Here is a 22,979-nt window from a genome sequence, read left to right as displayed (position 1 = left end):
GTGAGTCAAGAGCAGCTGATGAGAGCAGTTCAGAGAGGAGGGTCACTGCTGCTGCAGGAAGAGTGGCGGATCTCTGCAACAGCTGAGATAGCATATATCAATATGTAATTGAAATGTGTACATTAATAAAATAATAAGTTTAACCGACTAGTATTTCTGCTGACTAGCGAGGGCGGCAACGTTAAATTCGCTCGTCGACTAATGGCGCACATCCCTAGTACAAATGCATAATACTACTGAGTTTTGCCAAAAACATCAATGCAGCTTGAGTGCATAACTTCAAGTTTGACCTTAGTAATTATGGTCATTTTGGAAATTCACTGGATTTGAACAGTGCAAATGCAAACGTGTTTTAGATTCCCAATGACTAATGCATACTGGTTACACACATGCACACATCATGCAAACACTATAACTACTGCCACTTTAATACGTGGTAGCAGGGTGGGTTAATTGACATGTTGAAACAATACAGCAGAGCTTTTGGCTTAACGGGAAGGAATATTAACCTCCTGGCCCGCTATTTTCTCTTCACAGTAGGGGGTGTAATGATATGCTAATTCTGCTTGCCTGCCAGCCAAGTTTCAGTGTTGGATGCTGGAAAGAAGGTGTGAATTTTAAAACATAATGTGAATGCTGCTCCTTTTGTTAAAGAAATGCAATGCTGAAGCCTTGAGGTGTTGGCTCACCTTAGTCCCTGTGGGGGAGATTCCTCAAAGGAAAACACGGTGTAATAGTTGGGGAGATCATAGCAGCTTCCAACAGGCTTATTGCACCATGCCTAAATCCCAACACAAGTTTCTTGTTCAGGCAGATTAATCATACACACACACACTTCATTATTAAACACAACTGTAAATATTACATGAAGATATACATTGTTTATATTCACATTGTGGAGTTCTGTTGTAATGTTGAAAAGGCTTTAAGACTAACAGTCTTTTGCATGATGCAGCACGGCCCTCAGTGTTTTTGATTTTTATTTCCAATGGAGTTGCATCATACTGCCATAATGATTGTGTGTTTCAATATGACTGTCACAAGAGACTTATACTTTCTTTCCATGTAGAGTTTGATGTCAGATGGTGGTGTATTCTGTGATCCTCCCACAAATAGCCTTTTGTAGGTGACAATAACAAAGTCAAAGGATAACATTACGAATTTTAAACAGTTTAGACGGGCAGTTGAAATTAGCTTTTGGGACAGTAGTGAAAAAATAATCTGGAACCTGTACCAGCTGCTATAACAAAAGAAGAATTTTTTTTTTATTGACTCTTGGGCGATAAAACCTGATCGAAGCTTATCTAAAAGTTATTTTTGCTCCCTTTATTTCCTGCTAGCCAGATCCATGAACCGAAACAGTGAGACAAACTGAACCCTGAGTTTTGTGATCCCTTCGTACTGTCAGACCTTTCAAACCATTTTAACCTTTACTCAAATTATTATTTTATTTTTTTATGTTTTCAGCAAATGTTGAGCATGGCCCAAGATCCATTTACACCCCAAAATACTGTTTCCAGTTAACTGTTTAGCAGTACCAAGACCGACCCCTCATCATTATACGTTAATATAACTGGCTCACATGCAGTCAGCATTAAATATGACCTGGGAAGGATATTTGACTTCAAGAGGTTTTTAGGTGATTCTTTATTTGTTACTTTGTGCTATGATCAATGCTTATGCTTTTAGTTCTTTCTTTTTAGTCCAGTGCAGTTGGAGAGTTATTGCCCACTGTGCTCTAGACACAGAGCTTAGATTTTCCGTTTCATGGATAGATGGTGATAGCAGTGATGATATCTAACCATGTTTTACCACAAACAAATCAGCCTTTGCCCAACAGGACGGTCGCTGAATACTCGCACAATGGTGACCTTTTAGAGCTTTTTTTTTTCTTTCTTTCTTTCTCCATGCTTGTAAGCAAATAGTTTCAGCGTGTGGCATATTCCTCTGCATTAGTCACGGGTTAGACTGCATGATTCTACTCTTCCTAAGCAATCATCTGCTTATCACTTGCCACCCTTATGACTTTAAGTCTGGATGAATCACAGAGCTGTAGGTCCAGGCAGGGCTGCTCTACAAACCCAGAACTGCACTGGAGCAAAGACAAGAAAAATGCAAACACCAATCGGGCACTAAATCTACTCCATTATCAAATAAATTAAAGTTATACTGAAGCAATGGAACATAAACACCATAGATGACTGCATCTTCACAGCACCTGTAGGTCTGTGTTGGTTGTCCAACGCTAAAAAAACCCAACTGGTCCCTGGTTGAACTTGACCTCAGAACCTTAGATGTTTCTTCTACCCTTGACCTGCTTTCACACTCTCTGCATCAGCAACTCATCTGTTGCCAAGGTCTACAGGCAACCTGTAGGGAATACAGGCAACCCATAGGAGATGCAGCCCATAAATATACACTGCAAAATCAAATGTAACACAGCATTTACTGTTAAAGGTCTTCAAGCGGAGTAAAGCGTTGTCATAAATCCGTGCCTTGTACCCATAACTACCATCTGAGAGTTAGCTCGGTCTCAGTGGCTCCCAAACCACACAAGGAAAATCCATTCGAGTGCCCTAAAAACGCTGTAATGTCAGCCACTAAAACAGGAATTGATTTCAAAGTAACTCAATGGCGTCCTTTATTTCTATTATTTGTCCTGTCTACAGTTCACAGTAAATCTTTCACGCTATTCTGACCTCATCAAATGTCAGCCTGAAGCTGTCAGTCAGTAGTTAAGTTCTGAAAATGAGCTTAACTGAAGTTTACTTAGTGCATTAGCTCCCATTTGTCTAGCCAAGACACCCTTATTTTCATTACTACTGTTTTTTGTAGTGTAAACCGGGCTATTTCAAACAGAATTGAAAAAGTTTTTGATCTTTTATAAGATTCAATGTTTAGTTAGACGAAGCTTATTACGTTTGAATCATTAAGTGGGCAAATCTGAAATAATGCTTATGTTAAATGAACATAGTTTGCACCAGCATCTTCACCAATTGATATACGTTACACATACGTTTAAAACCTGAAATCCGTTAAGACAAATAAAATGACTTAGCCGAGTGGTAACACAGTCAACTATGATTTTACTCACAAGTGAGCACTGAATGTGTTGCATTATATCTCTGTTATAAAGTAATATACTGTTAATGATGAGATTCTCTTCCACTGCCAGAATTGTTTAATGGAACTGCAATTTTTCATTGACAATAAATTCTCATTCACACTGTGTTTTAGTCCATGACATTGTCAATCTCTTTAGCAGACAACAGTCAAGAGTGTTGAAACTAAACACCAATTAATCTTTTATTCTAACACACAAACTTGTATTTAATAATGGATGAATACTGGCTTGTTTCGAATGAAGTGAACTTGCTGAGTGGTGACCTCCCAAATGACATTTCTCTAATAGTCTTTTTAAAGCAAAATGTAAGTAAGTTGTTAGTAAGTGGTTTGTTTGCATTTCCTTGAAGTACCAGTCTCTGCGGAGGAGGAGGAGGAGGAGGAGGAGGAGGAGGAGGAGGAGGAGGAGGAGGAGGAGGAGGAGGAGGAGGAGGAGGAGGAGGAGGAGGAGGAGGAGGAGGAGGAGGAGGAGGAGGAGGAGGAGGAGGAGGAGGAGGAGGAGGAGGAGGAGGAGGAGGAGGAGGAGGAGGAGGAGGAGGAGGAGGCTTGTGGAGTGTGCAAAGCCTTAATTCATGAACTTGCATGAGTATGAGGGTGAATTGAAGGCCATCCAATCCACACCCAGATATTAAATCAAGTGCCTTAACACAGAGTAGGCTTTTTTACATTTCCTTGAAAATCAGGAGATCGGTTTTCCTCCTCTACTTTCCTTAAGAGAAAGAAAAGCCATTGTGTAAAAAAACCTTTGTGCAGGTGTACGTCTATCATGGCATTTAGTCCTTAAATAGTAATTTAATAAAAAGTATTTAAGTAGCAACTCCTTGCATTAAAGATTTAGCTTGTTGGTTGGTCTATGAGTAACATGTAGCAAAGGGCGTAGCTGTTTTTTTTTAATAAAACCACAGACCTCCCCAGACAATTTGCATTTAACTGTATATTGTATGTTGAGTTGAAACATTTTCATAGAATGAGCAACCACATTTAAAAATACTTGATCTGACAATGTTTGATAAGACATATCTTTAGTTTTCCTTTAGATGCCACCCTCCATCTTTACACTTAAATAATACAAGGGCAATGTTGCTTATTTTGGTGGACAATAATTCACATTCTGATAATATTGAACTGACAAGTGGACAATAATCACATTATAGGTTATTGAACCAGGACATTTGGGGGATTTTGTCTTTGTTATTGGTATGTTCTGCCATAATCTACGTCAAAGTAGTCTTTTTGAGATGTCAAAAGAATGATGCAGTAACCCATAAACGGGCTGTCGGGACATCAGGCGATGCCTTCATACATCTACAGGAGCATCAGACAGGCAGCACCTGGTCACAGGCCTTTCAAAGTAAATGTTAAAAGGTCGGATGTGTTCATGCTGGAACATCACCGGGGTTATCAATTTGGCAGGTTACATCACGGATGTTGCATTGAATTATGCCCAAGTCATCAAAGTTTAACAGTAAGTTTTACATTTCCAGAGGCAACTGTCTCAAGTTTTCTTTTCGTTAGTTTGGTCTGATACAAATATGTAAGTGCATGTTTGCCTCTGCACTTTTCTCAACTTTTATTTTTAGTCTCTGACTCTGCCACTTTTTCTTATTCATAAGTTTTTGAAAACTTTGTTTACCAGAATTTTTTGAGAGAGATTATAAGCTACTATGAGAAAGTTAAGTACAAACTACAGGAACCGTGTGGGAGATCAACAACTGTGATAAGGTTTGCTGCAGACGGTTTCCTGGTTCCCCATTCTGGGTTTTCCTCCAGGAAATGGTTTAGCCGAGGCGCTAAGCTGCCAAGATCCTGTCGCATCTCGTCTCCTGGTAAATTCCTTCAGTACATAATGGCCTAAACAATAGTTGCACTCATATGACATTTGCTGTGTGAAAAAGCATCTCTGCGAGTCATTTTTCATGATGTTGGTGCTTCAGGAGCAGAAGCCCACTTCAGCTATCAAACAATCTTTTTTCATTTATAGATGACTTTTTGGTATTTCTGCTATATTTGATAGGGAGAGACAGAGTGGAAAGGCAGGGGAGAGAGAGGGGATGACACTTGGAGAATTCTGACTTGTTGCTACCAATAAAACCCATTTTAATTCACATTTCTTCAGGTGAGAGGTAAAGGAACCCGTTCAAAAAACACCATGCCAGTTTTCCCTCGCCAAAATTTAGCCTACCTGTTGAACGTTATTCAGCCACCTTACCGACAAGCTAGCATGACATGGTCGCTATCGCAATATATAATCACACAAAAGTAGTAAGGAGGGAATTGTGCTGAAGAAGCATGACATAAGCCTCAGAAAAAAACTTTTTAATCATTTCTCTTGCACAAAATGAAGACTGTAGATTGTGTCTCCCTTTATGTGCATTGAAGTGAAGATGTTCAATGTGAACAAATCAGTTGGTTTAAATTGAAAACTTAACCTACTACCTTTAAATTGAAATGACTGATCATGGCTCCTACATACTGACATTCTCATTTGACTCTTTCATGCATCTGGCAGGCTGGATGTTTATCTCTTTCCTTCTTCACCTCCCTGATCCAGCTGCTATTTTTAACATGTTGCACCAGAGCTAACCTTCCTATTTGCTGCCACAATGCCAACCAAAATGATAGGTGTTGCTGTGTCAAACAATGGAAATCATGATCAAATCACCTCTTTCCATATCTGCTATCTGGCAGTCGCCTCACATTAACAAAGACAACATATTCTCCAGCATGATTTTTGTTTAAACTGGACATCCTATTCCAGACACAGACCACATAAAGATTTTCTAAATTAGAAATCCATGCAGTCAATAGATCATATTTTAGTGTAGTTTTCATTTTAGACATCTCATTCCAGCAGCAGACAACTTAAGTGGGTCAAAGTTGTTCTGGAAGACTAAGAGATTGCCCTAAAGCCTGGACTCTGATGTCTAATGAGGACCATTTCCTGACAAGCCTTTTCCTTCTGTGGACAATAGCAGCCACTCTGCAGTTTAAGCCAGCTAGACAGTGCAAGTTTTCTATTCTGTTACACACCTCCTTATATAATGCTTTACTATTGGCTTAATGTTGACAATGCTTCATACATAAGTTCAAGAAGTCATCCAAGTGTATGAACTTATATTTGTGTATGCGTTTGATAAACCACAACATGACAAACTGTTGATATAGGTTACATTCCTCCCCCCTCCTCCTGGTCAGGGCAGTGCATTGGACTCTGGAGGGGAATTTAGCACAGTTATAATAAATAGGGAGCTGATACAGGATTGCTGGCATACTTGTAATTTAATCACAAATTACTCTGTCAAGAAGTGAAATAAGGGGATGGAGCAGCACGGCTACAGGAGAATGGATGGTAACGTTTTGGATGTAATCTAAATCCTATCTCTGCCTTTCAGATGAATGTTGGTTGGGTTCTCATTATAGTAGTGGCTTTCCTTTTTCTTCTCATAACGTGCTGATGGCATAATACATAAATATTCACTTTAATTTAATCTAAAACAGCGTAGCCTTATTGGCCACATGCATCCATGTGTGTTATCTACTGTTATCTCCATGTTGTACCAAACCTGTTTCCTTAAGCAAATGAACAGAACAGCAAAGGAAATGATGTGTTGATCAGACTACTGCCTGGTCACTATCCTGCTCAATGTCGTGTAAAAACGACTGTCAGCCGCTGTTTAAAACAAGAGCTTGGCAGATCGCCCTTCTGAAGATATTCTTAGAAATCCAGCTATTAAAATATCTCTCCCCTCTTACTGTACCTCTCCTCTCTGTCTTTTATTGTTTGTTTCGTAGTGTAAGGGAGGCAGGTGAGAAAAAATGTACTCTACAGCGTCAGATGATCAATCTTTCAATACATATTAATTAATTTAACAAAAATGAGTAAACACCCAACCTAATTTAGCAAATTTGAGCAGTAACCTACCAACATTCTTTTTGGTGCCACTTAAAGTGGCCCTATTATGCTTTTCCAACTTCTCCCTCTTCTTTAGTGTGTTATATATATATATATTTTTTTAAATGTAAAAGGTCTGTAGAGTGTAAAACCTGAAGTCCACGCCTAAAAGGAGTTACCCTCACCCTCAGAAGCTCCTGAGCTGCCTGAAACGGCTCCATAGAATTCTCTCCTTCACTTCCGTAACTTTATGCAGACGGAAGTGACGTAAAAATCTCTGGCTAGTTTGGCCCTCAAACAACAAAAGAGAGAGAGATAAAGCTGGAGCACCAGAGGAAGAGTTTTTTGAAATGTGAAACGTTGACCAATCACTTACAGAGCGGGCTAGCTGACCAGTTTCTGGAGGGAGGAGCAAGCGCTACAACGGAGCATTTCAGAGAGAGGGTGAGAAGAGGTGCTGCAGGACAGCCAGGATGAGAAAAACAAGGCGGATTATGAGCATTAATGCATGTCAACATGCTGTAACTGTAACTTCAGATCGAAATATGCACCCGGAAAATAGCATAATAGGGCCTGTTTAAGTCAAATATTCATGAAGTGTATTTGGAATAACAACTTGTTGTATATGAAGTGAGTGTGAGTCAGGTGAAAAAGGCTTCAGTGAGCTGTGATTATTGTATACAATGGTCACCGCATGCACAATTGTCACCACTTTACCTTCTACTCCAGCTTTGACAGATGTAGAGTGGCCGGCTCATCCACCAGGCCGGATGGCAGTTGGATGTTCTGTGAATATTTTCAACAACAGAGGCTAGAGTAACCAGCCATATTACAAGAAAGACAAAGTGGTAGCAATCAAAAATTCATATGTATAGTGTGCTGTAGGGATGACATGTTGTTCTAGGCCAAGGAAGTTAGCATCACACTGGTTCCCTAAACAGAAAGCTGCTAGGACTTTTTCATTTGATTTTGGGTTATTTCAGAAAATAAGCCTTTTGGCGGACAAAAGTTTCATACCTTCATGTTCTGTTCAGCAAGATAATCTTCACAAATGAACATCACATTTATGATATTTGAATCTTGAATGCAATTGGCAATAATAAATATCTAACGTCAGGCTGTAGACCGACATGAGACACTCGCATGAGTGCGAGTATAAACAACGAGGCTGTAAAGGTGGACTTGACAGTGTGATGATGTTTTGTAGCCTCATTAGGGAGGAGTATCCACTGACGTATTATGTATTGTAGAACAAAACTTTAAAATCTCTTAACCAAAGACCTTGTTTCAGGCATCTAACCAAAATAAACATTCAAAAAACCCAATGACTTTGAAACAAGGAACCAGAAGTGCAAATATGCTAACTCATTTCTTGGATTTTAGACTCATTTCTTGCAGCACTTTATTACAGGTAGCATTAAGGGAGTCAGTGATTTGTGACACCTGCAGACTGTGCAGGAAGCAGGACAGGGCAATATGGCAGAATTTTGTTATCAGGATGATAATTTCCTTTTTGTGTGATAACAATTTACCAGTGGGTTTCATTTTTTTGTGAATAAAATAGCATGGTAGATATGTCTTTAAGATTGTTTGCATAAGTGGTTAAATCAAGATATATGAAATGCAATACAGAAAAAGTCAGTATTAAAAATCAAGCGTTTTTAGAGACTTGTTAGAAGGATCTTCTGATATTTTTTGGTCTTATTAATAAACTGAAATAGTGCCCACCCACCAACATGCAGAAACATTGTTTGCTACACTCTACAAGTCAGCTGTCATCCCACATTTCGTTTGCACTCTTTGTCCTCTACTCTCTTTGCTTACACTGGAAGTTGCTGGACTTCCGTTTCCTGCTGACACATAATTAGCTGGTGAAAGGAGATCCCAGCCGCCTCTTGTGTGTCAGATAGTTTAAAGCCTAATTTTAATTTGACACAGTGGCGTATTTCTGTGCAAGAGAAAAAAAGAATGTTTCATAGCCCAGTGTTAGTACACACCATTACACATATATTTAGCATTTATCCAAGCAATGAACTGTTTGTTTTTCACAGTAGAGAATCATAAATGACCATAAACTCAGAAGCTCACATCTGTGTGAATTAATTACCTCTTCAGTTATTGGAAAATAACATATTGAAATTAATTAAAAATAGCTCCTCAACCATTCGGCTCTTATGCATCGTTTTGGTCTCCTTCCTTTGATAGGTAAGAGGCTAAGGAACTTGAATACATGTGTGATAGTGAGTAAACCTATTTCTATTAGGGGCAGGAAGAAAAGCCATCAGCAGTCGTCTGTGACCGAGAGAGGCTGCACAGGAAGCTGCCGGGGCCGGGAGTAAACAAAACGCCTCCTGGCATCAAACTGTGGAGTCTATGGGTGGTTAGAGTCATCTCTTGCTGCTTTCACTTGCACTGGACATCAGAGTTTTGCTCGTTTCTTACCAGCCGCAACTTTCATATATATTTCATAATTAGATAGTCCAAAAATGGGTTGGCAGTTCGGGTAATAACATGAGCCTTGGTTAAATATTTTCGCAAGAACATAGTTTTATGTCAGTGTGACTGTATATTGTGAAGTTTAACGGCTTTGTTTCCACGTTATTCCACAGACGCTGTATGTTCTGAGTCATCGTGCGTTTAGATGCTTTATAAAGTTTGGAATTTAATACGTTTCTAGCCATAGCAAGCATTTCATGGTAGACTGACAAGAAAAAAATATCCTGGATCTTTTCAACACAACCTGCTCTTATGTTTACATAGGTTATATTTGCACAACTTGATTGTTAAAATACTTCACAATAAGTCATAGTTTGGACAACATACAGTTGGTTTATGGATTCTAAAGGCTGAATGTTTAAGTATAGTATAACATGCTTATCTTGAGGCCATCTCCCTTTACAGCTTTTTGTTGTCTCCTTCACCCTTTTAAGAGGAAGGAAACCTTATTTAACGAGGGAACAGACCTTGACCTAACACCGGTACTGTGTCAGTAGGACTCAAGGAGTTAACAACAGTCCTGTAGTGAAAAGGCCTTAAACTAACTTAATCTGTGTGAATCATTTGTTCCAACTGAACTAAAATGTTCACAAAGAAATTATAGATTTTTTTGAACATTAAGGACTCCGCAGTCTTCAACCCTTGCAAGCTCAATAGATGTTCAACATCACCTTCACATTTAGAAAGATTTGCCCAAATCCGTGTCATTTTGCACACATATACTGTATCCTAAATGTTGGTACCACTTCATGTGAATGTTGCTTATTTTAAAGACATGAATATATTATAACCAGAGCATGATATAAAGCACGCATTTCCACCTCACTATATCCTCTCATCTACATCATCAGAAGCTCATTCCCTCGTATCAGTGCTAGCACCAGAGGGATTTCAGTTGGACAGATTATCTGCTGGAGCCATTTCAACCTCTCACATCAGTATGTTGGAAATGAGAGTATTCATCGGCAAGTGAAGAGCGCAGGATTATAAAATGTTGTCATATCACGATTCGTGTTTTGGGTCACTGTGATGGATGTGTCGGTTTGTGTGGTGTGGAAGGGGGGTTTCTCTTGGAAGAATAAGCTGGAACTGCCCTTGGTTTGACAAAATAGCACGTTAAGAGATCCAGTTAGAAGAGCTGTTGAAAATGTAGGCCAGTGGTGGTGATGGTCACTCCGACAGCCCATTTGTTCAGTATTCTGTTGCCTTGAAAACTGTAGTCATCAGTGTTGTAATAACACATAAGCTGGTCTTTACAGTCCTCTTGTAAAGGGCTAACTAAACGTAGCCTTAAGATTACATTTACATATTTTACCATCACTGAGGTATTGCCTCTGCACTTTAATGAAATCAATCAAACATCAGATATTCCCCCTCAGACTTGCCCTCATGTCTAACGCTCCCAAACTGACAGATGATATCAAGTGATAGATGCACTGCAGTCTGATTGTTCAGAGCAATTCAAAAAGCCTGATAGAAGCCATGTGTCAAACTTGCGTTAGCGATGCTCGACGCGAGCGCAAATTTGTCACAGGGCGTTCATCTATTGTCCGTCTCCGCTGTCCTCTCCTGCAGGCAAATGACTTTATGTTCAAATGATTTCACCCATAGAATTAATTGCAGTTTCATTAAAGAGAGAACTAATGGACGGAAATCTACATGGACACACACACACACACACACACACACACACACACACACACACACACACACACACACACACACACACACACACACACACACACACACACACACACACACACACACACACACACACACACACACACACACACACACACACAGTGCTAGGAGGTCTCACCCCCCCTGCAGCCGGAGCTTGGTAGGAGCAGTGTTTCTGCCTGTTACTGTTAGCGGTGTAATTTCCCCCCCTTTAGTACAAAGTAGCTGTAATTTGTTGCTTTCTCTCATCTTCAGCATCCCATGGCTGCCTGTAAGGATTTAGAAGTCTGTTTTGTGTAGCTCAGACCTCAAATAGCTCTGCTCTCTTGTACTTGTTTTATTCTCATTTTCTAATTCTTGCTCACTACCATTCTTGTTCTTGTGATTTACACTACAATCATTTTTTTAATATTGGCAGATGCTTTTAAGGCAAACCTTTTAAAAAATGTTACTCCTAATGCATTAAGTTTTTGCCCGAGTTTGCTGTGATTATAAAATAAAATGTTTTTCAGTGCATGCTATTTATGTAGTTATACACCTTGTGTACCCTGATGTGTTTTTATCAGAAGTTAAGGCAATGTAGCACCTTACTACCCTTCACTTAACTTTTTGAATCCCAAGTGATGTTGAGCGAGCAAACACATTTGTATTATGACGAACAACGTCACCTTACTCACTTAAAAAAGAAATAATCCAATTTTTTTTATATCATTTGATATCATTGTTTTTTGCATTCAAGTTTTTGTGTATTTTGCAAATGTGCATGAGAGGTGAATGGAAAAATGACGGTTTTCCTTCAAATCACCATTATGCAGCCAGTGATAAGGGCTTACACTTTTTGTTCCAATCAGGTTGTTTACATGGGGTAAAAATGTTAACTGCATGTCAGCCACTTTCATTGTTGACATTTGATTATTTATCTCGGCTTTCCAAGAATCCTAACACCACGATTGGCCTCCTGAAATACAAGTCTAGCCCGGGCAATAGATATGAATACTGGTTCTGGCGTAGCATTAAGCTCTGCCATCCTCCAATGTTGTTCTCCATGGAGACCATAGAAGCCTGTTTGTGCTTTGTGTTACGGCCCAGTGGCTGCCTGGCTGCTCAGCCATGATTAATTCAGGCAGGCCTCAGGGGAGAACAGCCAGGCTAGGTTACCCAGCCAGGGGTCTGGTGTCGAGCTGCCATAAACAGTTGGCTTTATGGCAGCTTTTTAGCCGCAGAGCTCTCCTTGGCTGAAGCCGAGGCTGGAGCTGGCAACCTCTCACACCTATTCCTGAAATGGAGCAATGTAAATTATTGAATTGAACAATCTAAGAAATTTGAAATGTTGTAAACCTCTTTGCCATGGCCAAATGTATGCATTAAATGTTCTCACAGCTGTAGGACATGCACTTTGTTTTCAATTTACATCACGGTTCAAAGTATCAGAATTGATGAATGGAAGCATAATTCAGTCTGTTTATAATGTAAAGTATACTGATGTATTTTGTTCCTAGTAACAACATGGAGATAACCAGCTGCTGTGAGCTTTCATACCAGTAGTACGCTTGTGTTCGGATTCAGCTGGCACAGTTGGTAAGCGGTACATAGTTTCCAGGTTTGGCGCAGAGTGCTGCCTGAGACAGAGTACATTTGAATATGACAGTTTTAGTATGTCCCCAGACTCATTAAAAGATATCTTAAAATACACAACTGAAGAAACTCTGTAAGAGTTCTTTTTGCTTTCTGGATTATACCTTTTTACTTGTGAGTTAAAACCTCTCACTACTGTTCTTGCTTTGAACTGTATTGAAATATTTGGATTTTACTGTATTTGGCAAAAATCTGCCACTCCAAACAGACTCATTATAAGCAGAGATTTTAGTATGATCTTTTGAATTACAGAATATAATGCATCTCACTTGTGACTTTTTGAATCCCAAGTGATGTTGAGCGAGCAAACACATTTGTATTATGACGAACAACGTCAGACTTCACATGTCTTTATTTGTCTTTTATTCATTAAATAATACACACACTATCAGATTACAGCCTCTTCTATCATTCAGGGTGCCTTCCTCCTCTCCAGTCGGCTCGGCTATCTGTATTTCACACATGTCATCAGAACTGCATATTAAAAGGTTGTTTTTTTTAAGTAGAGCTGTGGGGGGTTGTTAAGGTTGACTCTCTATAAACAGGACCACACACACCCTGAGATAATGTGGAGAAGTAATTGTTCAGTTTGTGTAAAACCTTTCTGATTGTTGGGAATGACAAATCAGGTTCAAACTCGTATACGTGTGCCAGGCGTCTGTCACTAGGCGCTCTGTTCCCGTCTTCATATTTGGGTCTCTGTCTCCTTGGTCAACTGACTGAAGGATGGATGACTCACACACAGTGTCAGGCTCATAAATCAACTGTTACTGTGGCAGAATGGCACCCGACATCCATTAAGGGCAGACCTGGCTGCAATCTATCCCCCGAGTTAATAAATGGTACTCTGTAGAGAGTTGCATAATTTATCGTTGACTTGCTAAAAGACAAAAAAGTGAAGAATACAGGTTGCTAGTGGTGCATTTATTGGTGCATGTGTTATTGAGTTAACATTGGCTTGTTGCCCAAACAGGTGGCTGGTGGATATTTTGATTTAAACAATTTTGTTTGTCAATTGTTTTATCATATAATGTGCAAACTCTGATTTTCATCCACAAATTTGGTGACTATAACATGAAAATGTATCTTGTGTGCACTTTACCCTATACTGCTGTAATCCTGCAAATTTCCCCGCTGCGGGACTAATAAAGGATTATCTTATCTTATCTTATCTTAAAAATATGAACAAACAATATGCATTTTAAGGAGATGATTGGATACCACATAGTTAGTGCTGAAATGATAAGAAAATTAGTTGATTATCAAATAAATGTATCAAAGACATTTCTTGCCAATCTGTGTTTACAGCTTCTTTAATCTGAGTGTTTGTTGCTTTAATATCTATATTTATCTTTGCCTTCAAGATGCTCATGGAAAGCAAACATCACATTAGGCTCATTTCAGATTTTATGTTACATTTATAGACTAAACAATAAGTTAATAATAAAAAAGGGACAGATTAAACTGCTAAATATGAGAGCTAACTATGAAAAGGCACTTAAGGCAATTTAAATTGTTTGTATTTGTAATAGTTGTGAATATTTTATAATTATATATGTCCGTTACAAATATTTGTTACATTACATGTTAAGAAACAAGGCTTTATGATGTCAAGATAAAAGAAGTAGTCCTTGTGCAAGCTGATCGATAGGATCATTGTGGGAACGTTGATGCTTGACATGAATAAATTGAATAGATATCTATGAGAGAGGATTGAACGGACAAAAGGTGAGGTGTGTGTCAGTGTTATTATCAGTTTATCCCTCGTCTGTAAGAATGTTGTGGCAGCAGCGTTTCTCCACTTTCCCCTCCTTCCCTATCTGGTACTCAACACACACTCGCAGCGTTAATCCGACCTCACTCATTTTAATGGGACAGTTTCCTTTCCCTGCACCAAATCATATTGTTTTCAAATCCAGCCTGTCTAATGGCCGCGTACGACTATCATGTTCATTTTTTTGTTGTCCAGTCACACCTCCCTGAATCTTAACATGACAGCCTTGCTCACAATATAAATTTGACATCAACATTGTTATTTTCCTTATCTTTTTCTATTAGGCAGGGTTCAATAATAAAAATGTCATCAAAACTATTATGAAGTGACAAATTATGACATTTATGGCTCTTGCAATTTATTTCTGCACACAAAGGACATTACTCCTTAGCAATAAGACAAGCAGTCTATCTCAGCAACCACCGAGCAAGCTTTAGCTGGAGATCACTGTTAAGGCTGGCTAACATGGTGGGACAAACGCGTTTACTTCCTCTCTTGCTGCCATGAATAATGTATTTTGTTTGTTTTTTTAATTCACGATACAGACTTGTGTAAATGGCTGTGAAAGAAAATGTGTTAATTCTCTTCTCCCAGCACACAATACAAAACATTCCTGAAAGATTTATAAATACTGGTAGTAACTGCCGTTTTAATATAGAAATTAGGAGGAGATCCACATTACTGTACTTCATCACAGTGTATTTTTTGTTTGTCATAAGTAAGAATTAATTGAATCAGTGTCTGCAAGGCTTTGTCAGATGCTGTTAGTATTTGAGGGCCTACAGGAACAAAAGACCTCTAAATACGCTTCTCACCGTTTGTGTCTGTCTGGATGTCTCGGTTAGTTTCACTGACGTGGCTTCTTGTTTGATATGTTCTGCTCTGGTTTCATCACAGTGTCTCGAGGGCTAGCTGTAAACTGTTGAATTTACCGTCAGAGGAAAAAACAGTCATACAAATAGACTGACTGAGACCTGTGTTTCACCCCTGACCTTCAGTCAGCTTGGCTAGCAGTAGGTCTGATGCACGATTAATCATCTGCTTAGGAGTGTGCACACAAGTAGTAAATCTGCCTTTTTCTCTCATCCCTAGTCTCCCCCGTCTCGTTCGCTCCCTTATTCCGTTACTCACCTCTATCTTTGTCATCTCTCCTCCAGCTGGTCGGCGGCCAGTTTGACCTTGAGATGAACTTCATCATCCAAGAACCCGAGAGCATCGTGTGCATGGTGGAGCTGCTGGACAAATGTGAGCCCACCTGTCAGGCCGAGGTCTGGAGCATCTTCACCGCCATCCTCAAGAAGAGCGTCCGCAACCTGCAGGCGTGCACCGACGTGGGGCTCATCCAGCTGGTGCTCCAGCGGATATCCACCACGGACAGCATGATCGCAGGTACTCAAGAACAGCACCCAGTGGGAAAAGTCTTCTTTATTTTCTTTCCATTTGAGGACACTATATTTTCTATTATGTTATGTTTGGTTTCTCCCGAACTGTGCTTGAACAAGACAAGACACTATAGGAGGTATTTTGCATATTAGAAAATCAGTTCCAAACTTTCCAATCCACTCTCCCTGTATACAATGACCTCATGGTTGCATCCTCCATTGTTGCATAAACTGTGATGTGTTGCAGTGAAAGTGGACTCAATCATCCTCTACACTCTCCCCGGAGTCTCAGTCTAGTCTGTTGCCCATCTGCAAATTAGTTTGAATTAATCCTACAGTGTTCGGCTCAGTGAACTTTTGCCAGCTAGAACAGCGCTGGCCTAGAGGGTTTGTGCAGTCAAGCACGGGTGATATAGCCCAGCAGTAACTAGGCAGCTGAAAGTAATGTTTATAGTGATAGTCACCACAGTACAAAGGAAATTTCCTCTACCTAAGAAATGTCTCGTACAGTACAGTACTGTAGAATTGATGCGACTTTATTATTAATAACACATTTACAAAAAAAATCCTCTTATATTTAACTTTAAGATTATATACCGTTTATTTTTCTTATATTGACAGTAGAAAGCTGACAGGAAATAAAGAGAGATGTGAGGAATGAGATGCAACAATGATTCCCTGCTGGACTTTCAACCGGGGATATTGTATTTTGGGATCAATGCCTTAAACAAGGACACCACAGCGTCCAAACTTTTACCTCCTTTTTTTTAATTGCACTTAAAATAGATTTACAAACAGTCTCCTACTCTCCAAGATTCTAATACTTGTGAGTTCGATCTTTAAAAAAAATAACAACAATTAGAACTAAAAGAATGTTCCACCTTATGAATGATAATGTACCTAAAGTTTTTAGAAAACTGTAATCACCTGGAGCTTCCTCTTACCTTTTAGTAAAGAGTAGAGTAAATGATTGTATCCTGTCAGTATTTTTATTTTAACATGTCATGTTTAACCCCTGGATGACTCTGTGTGTCTGTGTGTCTTGCAGACCTACTGGTGGACATGTTGGGCGTCCTCGCCAGCTACAGCATCACAGTAAAAGAGCTGAAGCTTTTCTTCAGCAAACTGCAAGGGGAGAAAGGCCAGTGGGTGAGTCAGAGTCGTGCCACGGTGATCTGTCTTGGTTGTCTGGGACCAGCATGAGGAATGTGCTAGCAACACTTCAACTGCTGCCATCCCACAGGCCAATGCCCTCACCACAGAGACCAGATAAATCACATGAAACCAGACTACTACCACGCAGCCTGAGGTTGTTCGTGAGAGTAACAAAATGCTCTGAATTTGGGTTATTTTAATAGGCCGAATGTTAAAAAACTTTGCTGTTTACCAGTTGAAGAACAGTAGTTTCCTAAAATAGGCAGCCTGAGCTGTGTGTGTGTGTTGCTATCAGGGAATAGCTACAGTGAACTCAAGATGTATGATAGTTGTACAGAAGATAAGTTACTACATCCAGGAAGCACCAGTGGCACAGAGGGAGAGACTGATGAAGAGAGGGAAAGTAACCCATCGATCACTGACACTAATCAAGTTGTCAAGGAAATAGGGCAAGTTACTTTTATGCTTCTAAATTTCTCCTCACTCTCCCACCTTTAAGCAGATTTTGCCACCACTCCTCTCTTCATTTTGGTTCTGGGGAGACGTTAATAATGGGAAGAGTGCAGATCTTTAACAATGAAGTGCTCTCGTACTGAACACCATTAAGCCACAACCTTGTTGAAAATCGTAAAAAAAAATACAGGAATTTTTATCTCTCACACAAATCCAGGTTCTATATCTGAAATCTGTGTGTTAGAGCAACACATCGTTTAGGGGTGTACTTTGCAGTGCACAATACTTGTACACAATAATCAGTATATTATGTAGTAAATGAGGATAGGACTGAATTCTGAGTGTGCCGCTGAGTAAACCTCTCTGGATGTCAAAGTCTGATGAGTCTAAGAGGTAAATTTAGAACAAGCACAACCAAAGCTGCTCTTGCTTTTAATCATTTGTGGCTGCACGCATAAACAGTAAGTGTGTAACTAGGGCTCGTATGCTTTTATGTTCATATGTATGCCAGTCTAAAATGATCCCGGTGTGTTTTTGTATTCGTTTTTTTCCTCTCAGCCTCGTCATGCAGTGAAGCTTTTGTCAGTTCTGAAGTACATGGCCCACAGGAATGGCCCTGACTCATTCTTCAGCTTTCCAGGGAAAAATGCAGCGGTGAGTATATACTTTATAATGTCAACCATTACACTGCAGAATGAAAACATCCACTTTAGGTGTATTTGGACATGGATGATGAGCTGACAGCATTGCATTTAGAGGTTATTGCTGGACTGCTCTTTTGAATGTGTCAGTACATGAGAAGCAAGGTTTCCTGTTGCATATTAATGCAGAAAAATACAAATACATGTTAAGCTAACAGAATGTGGAACCCCACCATGACTGCCACCCAGAATGTTCAATATAAAGACATTATATTATAGACTAATAAGAAGGAGAAAGAGAGGATAAAACACAATGATCTTTCCTGAATCCTTTTATAGTAAGTGCTTTCTAAGCTGATTGTCTGTGAGCCGGCCATTCACTGCCCTGTGCAGTTTTTCTCTAATTGATAAGCTTCACACATTCTGTTAGTTATTATCAAGCTTGTCATTACATGGCAGACCCTTCTCAGGCCTGAAAGGATATTCTTATTTTGTGGAAATGTTTGAAAGTATCTACAAATGTATTATGTTGTAGCTGTTATATATTCAGCCTAGGACTATTCAAATCATGCTTTGAGAATTTTGGTTGTACCTCGCCTGCATGTTAGTTTATTCAAAACCTCTGCCTTGTTCCTTGTCATCGGTATCATGGATAATCAGGCTGCACACTCAGGCTGTGTCCTTTTCCTGTCCTTCTGTAGATGCATCATTTGTTAATTTTAGTACCAAACAACCTTCATTGTGTTTTGGTTGGAGAATGAAGCGTTAAGTAGACAACATGCCATTGCTACACTCAGTGAACAAAGCACGATGAAATACACATAATAGATTAGAGATTCAGAGACAAAAGACCTCCTACAGGAAAACAATTTAAATATCAAAAGCATTGTTAAATAATTTAAATTGCAATGTTAAGTCTCTCTCCACTTTTAGTGCTAATTGCACCTGAACTTTACAAAAGCATTGCTTTGCTCATGCATGAATTATTCAGCACAAACATTGAAAGGTGTGCTTCTGTTTTTTCCTCTTACTGTGCAGGGTATGATGTGTCATGGCAGTATGTTCATTCAGGAGAATCCTCTTCCTTTAATGCATATCAACTTAGAATAGTTTTATTAATACTAAACAGTAAAAGTAATTAAGATAAACAGCTAAAATCAATATCATTTCTCAGGAAGTATCTGTAGGAGTAAAGAACAAACAGATTATTAAGTAACACTAATATTAATGAACTTTCAGTGTATCAAATGTGGATTGTGCAGGAAGCTGGGTAAATTGTGCACCATTGAATGTTGCTTTGGTCTACATCATGCCCTTCTGTGTATAACCTCTATTGCCATGGTGACGGTGCTTTTATATTACGTGTAGAAGTATTAAGGTCGGCCAGATTGGTTTGGCTCTGATTTTTGTTGATCTGAACTCTACTAGTACTTCTCAGTGTTTGTCAGCAGCGTAATAACTATGATAGTAACCCAACATTTTTTTTGTTCATTTGCTTTTTTTCCTAACAGGCTATAGCTCTGCCTCCTATAGCAAAATGGCCGTACCAGAACGGGTTTACCTTCCACACATGGCTCCGCATGGATCCTCTCAACAACATCAATGTAGACAAAGACAAGCCTTACCTGTACTGGTAGGTAACAATACCGTTCTTTGATCAGTAAACCTGAGCCTTTGTTTGACATTGAAATGTTTAATTAACTTTGAACATACTCTTTATAAAATGCATAAATGACTAAAGGAAGCAGTGCACATTCGTGTAAATTACAAATAGAGAGGGGAATTACATGAAAGGTGGTGTTACAAGATTGCATGCAACTTAAGTGTTAACATATGCATGTGCACACGTCCATGTTATGAACAAAATGTATCTTAAATGCATTTGAAGCCCAAACATGTGCCGCAAAAGTCCAGCCTCCAGCCTCACAGATGAGAAACGGTTGTGCGTCTCCCTCCATCTTTCCCGTCTCTTCGTCCTTTGCTTCCTCTCCGAGGAGCCGAGGGTTGGTTGATGTTCTTTTCAACCAAGAATTAATTTCTGTCAAAAATCAAATTTATACAACAGGGATCTGTTTAGGCGTCTGTGAAACTGATAACCAAGCTGGATGGCCAACGAGCTGCTTGAGAGAATCTGTAATAAAAAGCTCCTCTTCAGCCCTGTGCCCTTTTTTAAAAAGAGATTAATTCACTAAATCACACGCAGGGGCTCCGTCTCCCCGGGTCGTGTGGAATGATGGGAAGACTCTGTGAAGTTGGGGAAATGATTGTTTGCTATCTTTATTCATTTGGGACCCTTTTAAAGTATTAATATGATATTGGATGCTTTATTCCATGTTGCCCTTGAATGTCGTCAGCATGAGCCTCACTAAAACTGTGTGTTTTGTGTTTTCTTCCATTTATTTCTTTTCAGTTTTCGCACCAATAAAGGCATGGGTTACTCTGCACACTTTGTGGGTGGCTGTTTGATAGTGACCTCATTAAAATCGAAGGGGAAAGGATTCCAGCACTGTGTAAAGTACGACTTCAAACCACAGAAGGTAGGAAAGGAACAAAACACGAAGCACAATACAGCCACTGGTTTGGTGAACAAGGCCAACCAAATAGTCATGCACACAAAAAAGGACAAAGCCTGGAAATGTCACTGTAGATAGTTCAATGAAATCATATGTTGGCACACAATAAATCTGGACCTTCCTGTAAGAAAGAACAGTCGCAGCTTACCTGACTCCTGGGAGAAGCCAGACTAGAAGGAGGAGGAATGAGGGCAGCAGGAGAGAAGGATTATCCAATACTCCCAGTCCCTTCCAGGCACAGCACACATGGAAGAAAATTGCAGCGGACAATTTGAAACATCCTCCTCCTTCCCCTGGGCATGAAGGCACCACCTTACCTCAATAAACCTCATGAGGACCCAGAACTCATTTTAGTTGATTTTTCACTCTATTTTTAATGCCTTATTTTATGTCCGGAAGAAAACCATAATAACCTATTTCACCGTGGTAACATCGGTAACCTATTTCCCTGGTTGTAAGGCTGACGACACCAAAAAAAACGGAAATCTAAGTAGGTGGGATCGTCCTGAAACATGACGGAAGCAGGCCAATTGAATATGACATGCTGACTTATTTATATCATGTTGTGTGTGATTGATTCTCCAGATATTCAGTAGCAGTTTACCAATGTGAGAGTCTGCTCCTTTTGTGTTGTTGCAGTGGTACATGGTGACTCTCGTTCACGTCTACAACCGCTGGAAAAACAGTGAGATTAGCTGCTATGTGAACGGGGAACTGGCTTCCTTTGGAGACATCGCCTGGTTTGTCAGCACCAGTGACGTGAGTATATACAATTTCCAACATCTTTTGCCGTTTGCAAATCACCCAGAAGGGACCACCACAAGATCTGAATATATGAATAAATTCTAATGGATGATAGTTTAAAGGAACAGTTTGACATTTTTCAAATTACTCTTATTTGCTTTTCTAGCTGAGAATTAAAATTGATTTGTGATGATCGTGTCTGTCAAGCTAAATATTAAACTGCAGCGGATTAGCTTATTAGCCTCAAGAGTGCGAATCATTGGGAGTCACTGCACCAAGCCAATAAATACTTTGGCTCACTAAACCATAACTTTAGGATGTTTTTACTCTTCGTTTTTTTAACTGATTTAACAAACAAGATATGACATGGTGATATGAATCTCCTCATCTAACACTTAAAGGTTAATAAGCAATTTTCCCAACACCAAACTAGTCCTTTATGTTGGCCATTTCTATGGATGAGTGTGGTCTGTGTGAGCTTGTAAACCAGAACAATTACTGCATAAAACCTCTGGCAGGCTTTTATTTGAACAATTCCACCTGCTGCTACATCAGGGTTTGTCATGTGGGTGCAAGGTACAGATTTTTCTGGCAAATATCAATTTCAGAACCAGATATTGCTGCAGGAGCGTTTGCCAAAAAACTGAGATGCAAACCTCGCATACAGATATATCTAATCTCAGTCTCTTCTTTCAGAGGGCCCGGGGGTGAAACTATTCTTTTCATCTTTTAGCATGAATAGTACAGTGGAAAATGACGTATACACAACCTGCTCCTCTCACACGTCACCATATGAACTCTGTCACAGTCTCCGGGATTGCTTTCTGTCATGCTGAGTTATGAGATTCTTAAATCAAATTTAGTTTGGAATGAAAACACCCCCACAGTGTAGTTTAATCCTCTAGATGTGTCAGTATGTCCGAAAGCAAATTAGCATCTTGATTGAGATGTGGCCTCATCATTCTCAACACTTCTAACAATGCCTCACTGACCATAACCAGAGGAAGATGGAACATTATCATGTTAGCCACAATATGCTTATAGTTGGAGGCTGTGTGTTGCCAATTATTGACATGAATATGCATTTTCCCTCCGTTCCTTCAGGCTACTTTTGGTGTTTTTTTTAATATCCTTACCTCCTGTCTTAATTCCTTACCACCTTTAATTGTCTATTTCTGTGTTTTTTCTTTCTTCCTTTCTTCCTACCTCCAACATCCTTCCTGCTGCAGACGTTTGACAAGTGTTTCCTGGGATCGTCTGAGACAGCAGATGCCAACCGTGTGTTCTGCGGTCAGATGGGAGCAGTCTACCTGTTTGGAGAGGCTCTCAGCGCTGCTCAGATCCTGGCTATCTATCAGCTGGGACCGGGTTACCAGGTTGGAAGCCATAAAGCCTGAGATGATCAACATTATTTTTATAAAGCTGAAATCT

The 22,979-nt window shown here is 39.6% G+C and overlaps 1 protein-coding gene across 1 annotated transcript in view; it reads left to right on the top strand.

The window, feature by feature from the left end:
- lrba (LPS responsive beige-like anchor protein) overlaps nt 1-22,979 on the top strand; it is a 184,686-nt gene that overhangs the window by 9,458 nt on the left and 152,249 nt on the right. The window contains 7 exon segments of the mRNA XM_054605069.1: nt 15,758-15,989; nt 17,031-17,131; nt 18,149-18,244; nt 19,743-19,864; nt 20,642-20,768; nt 21,444-21,563; nt 22,778-22,924. Coding sequence (XP_054461044.1) covers nt 15,758-15,989; nt 17,031-17,131; nt 18,149-18,244; nt 19,743-19,864; nt 20,642-20,768; nt 21,444-21,563; nt 22,778-22,924 — 945 coding nt within the window.

Source organism: Anoplopoma fimbria, chromosome 9, assembly GCF_027596085.1.
Source record: "Anoplopoma fimbria isolate UVic2021 breed Golden Eagle Sablefish chromosome 9, Afim_UVic_2022, whole genome shotgun sequence".
In the NCBI taxonomy this organism is placed as follows: domain Eukaryota; kingdom Metazoa; phylum Chordata; class Actinopteri; order Perciformes; family Anoplopomatidae; genus Anoplopoma; species Anoplopoma fimbria.
The sequence above is the reverse complement of the archived record's forward strand: the minus strand, read 5'-3'. Positions and strand labels throughout refer to the sequence as shown.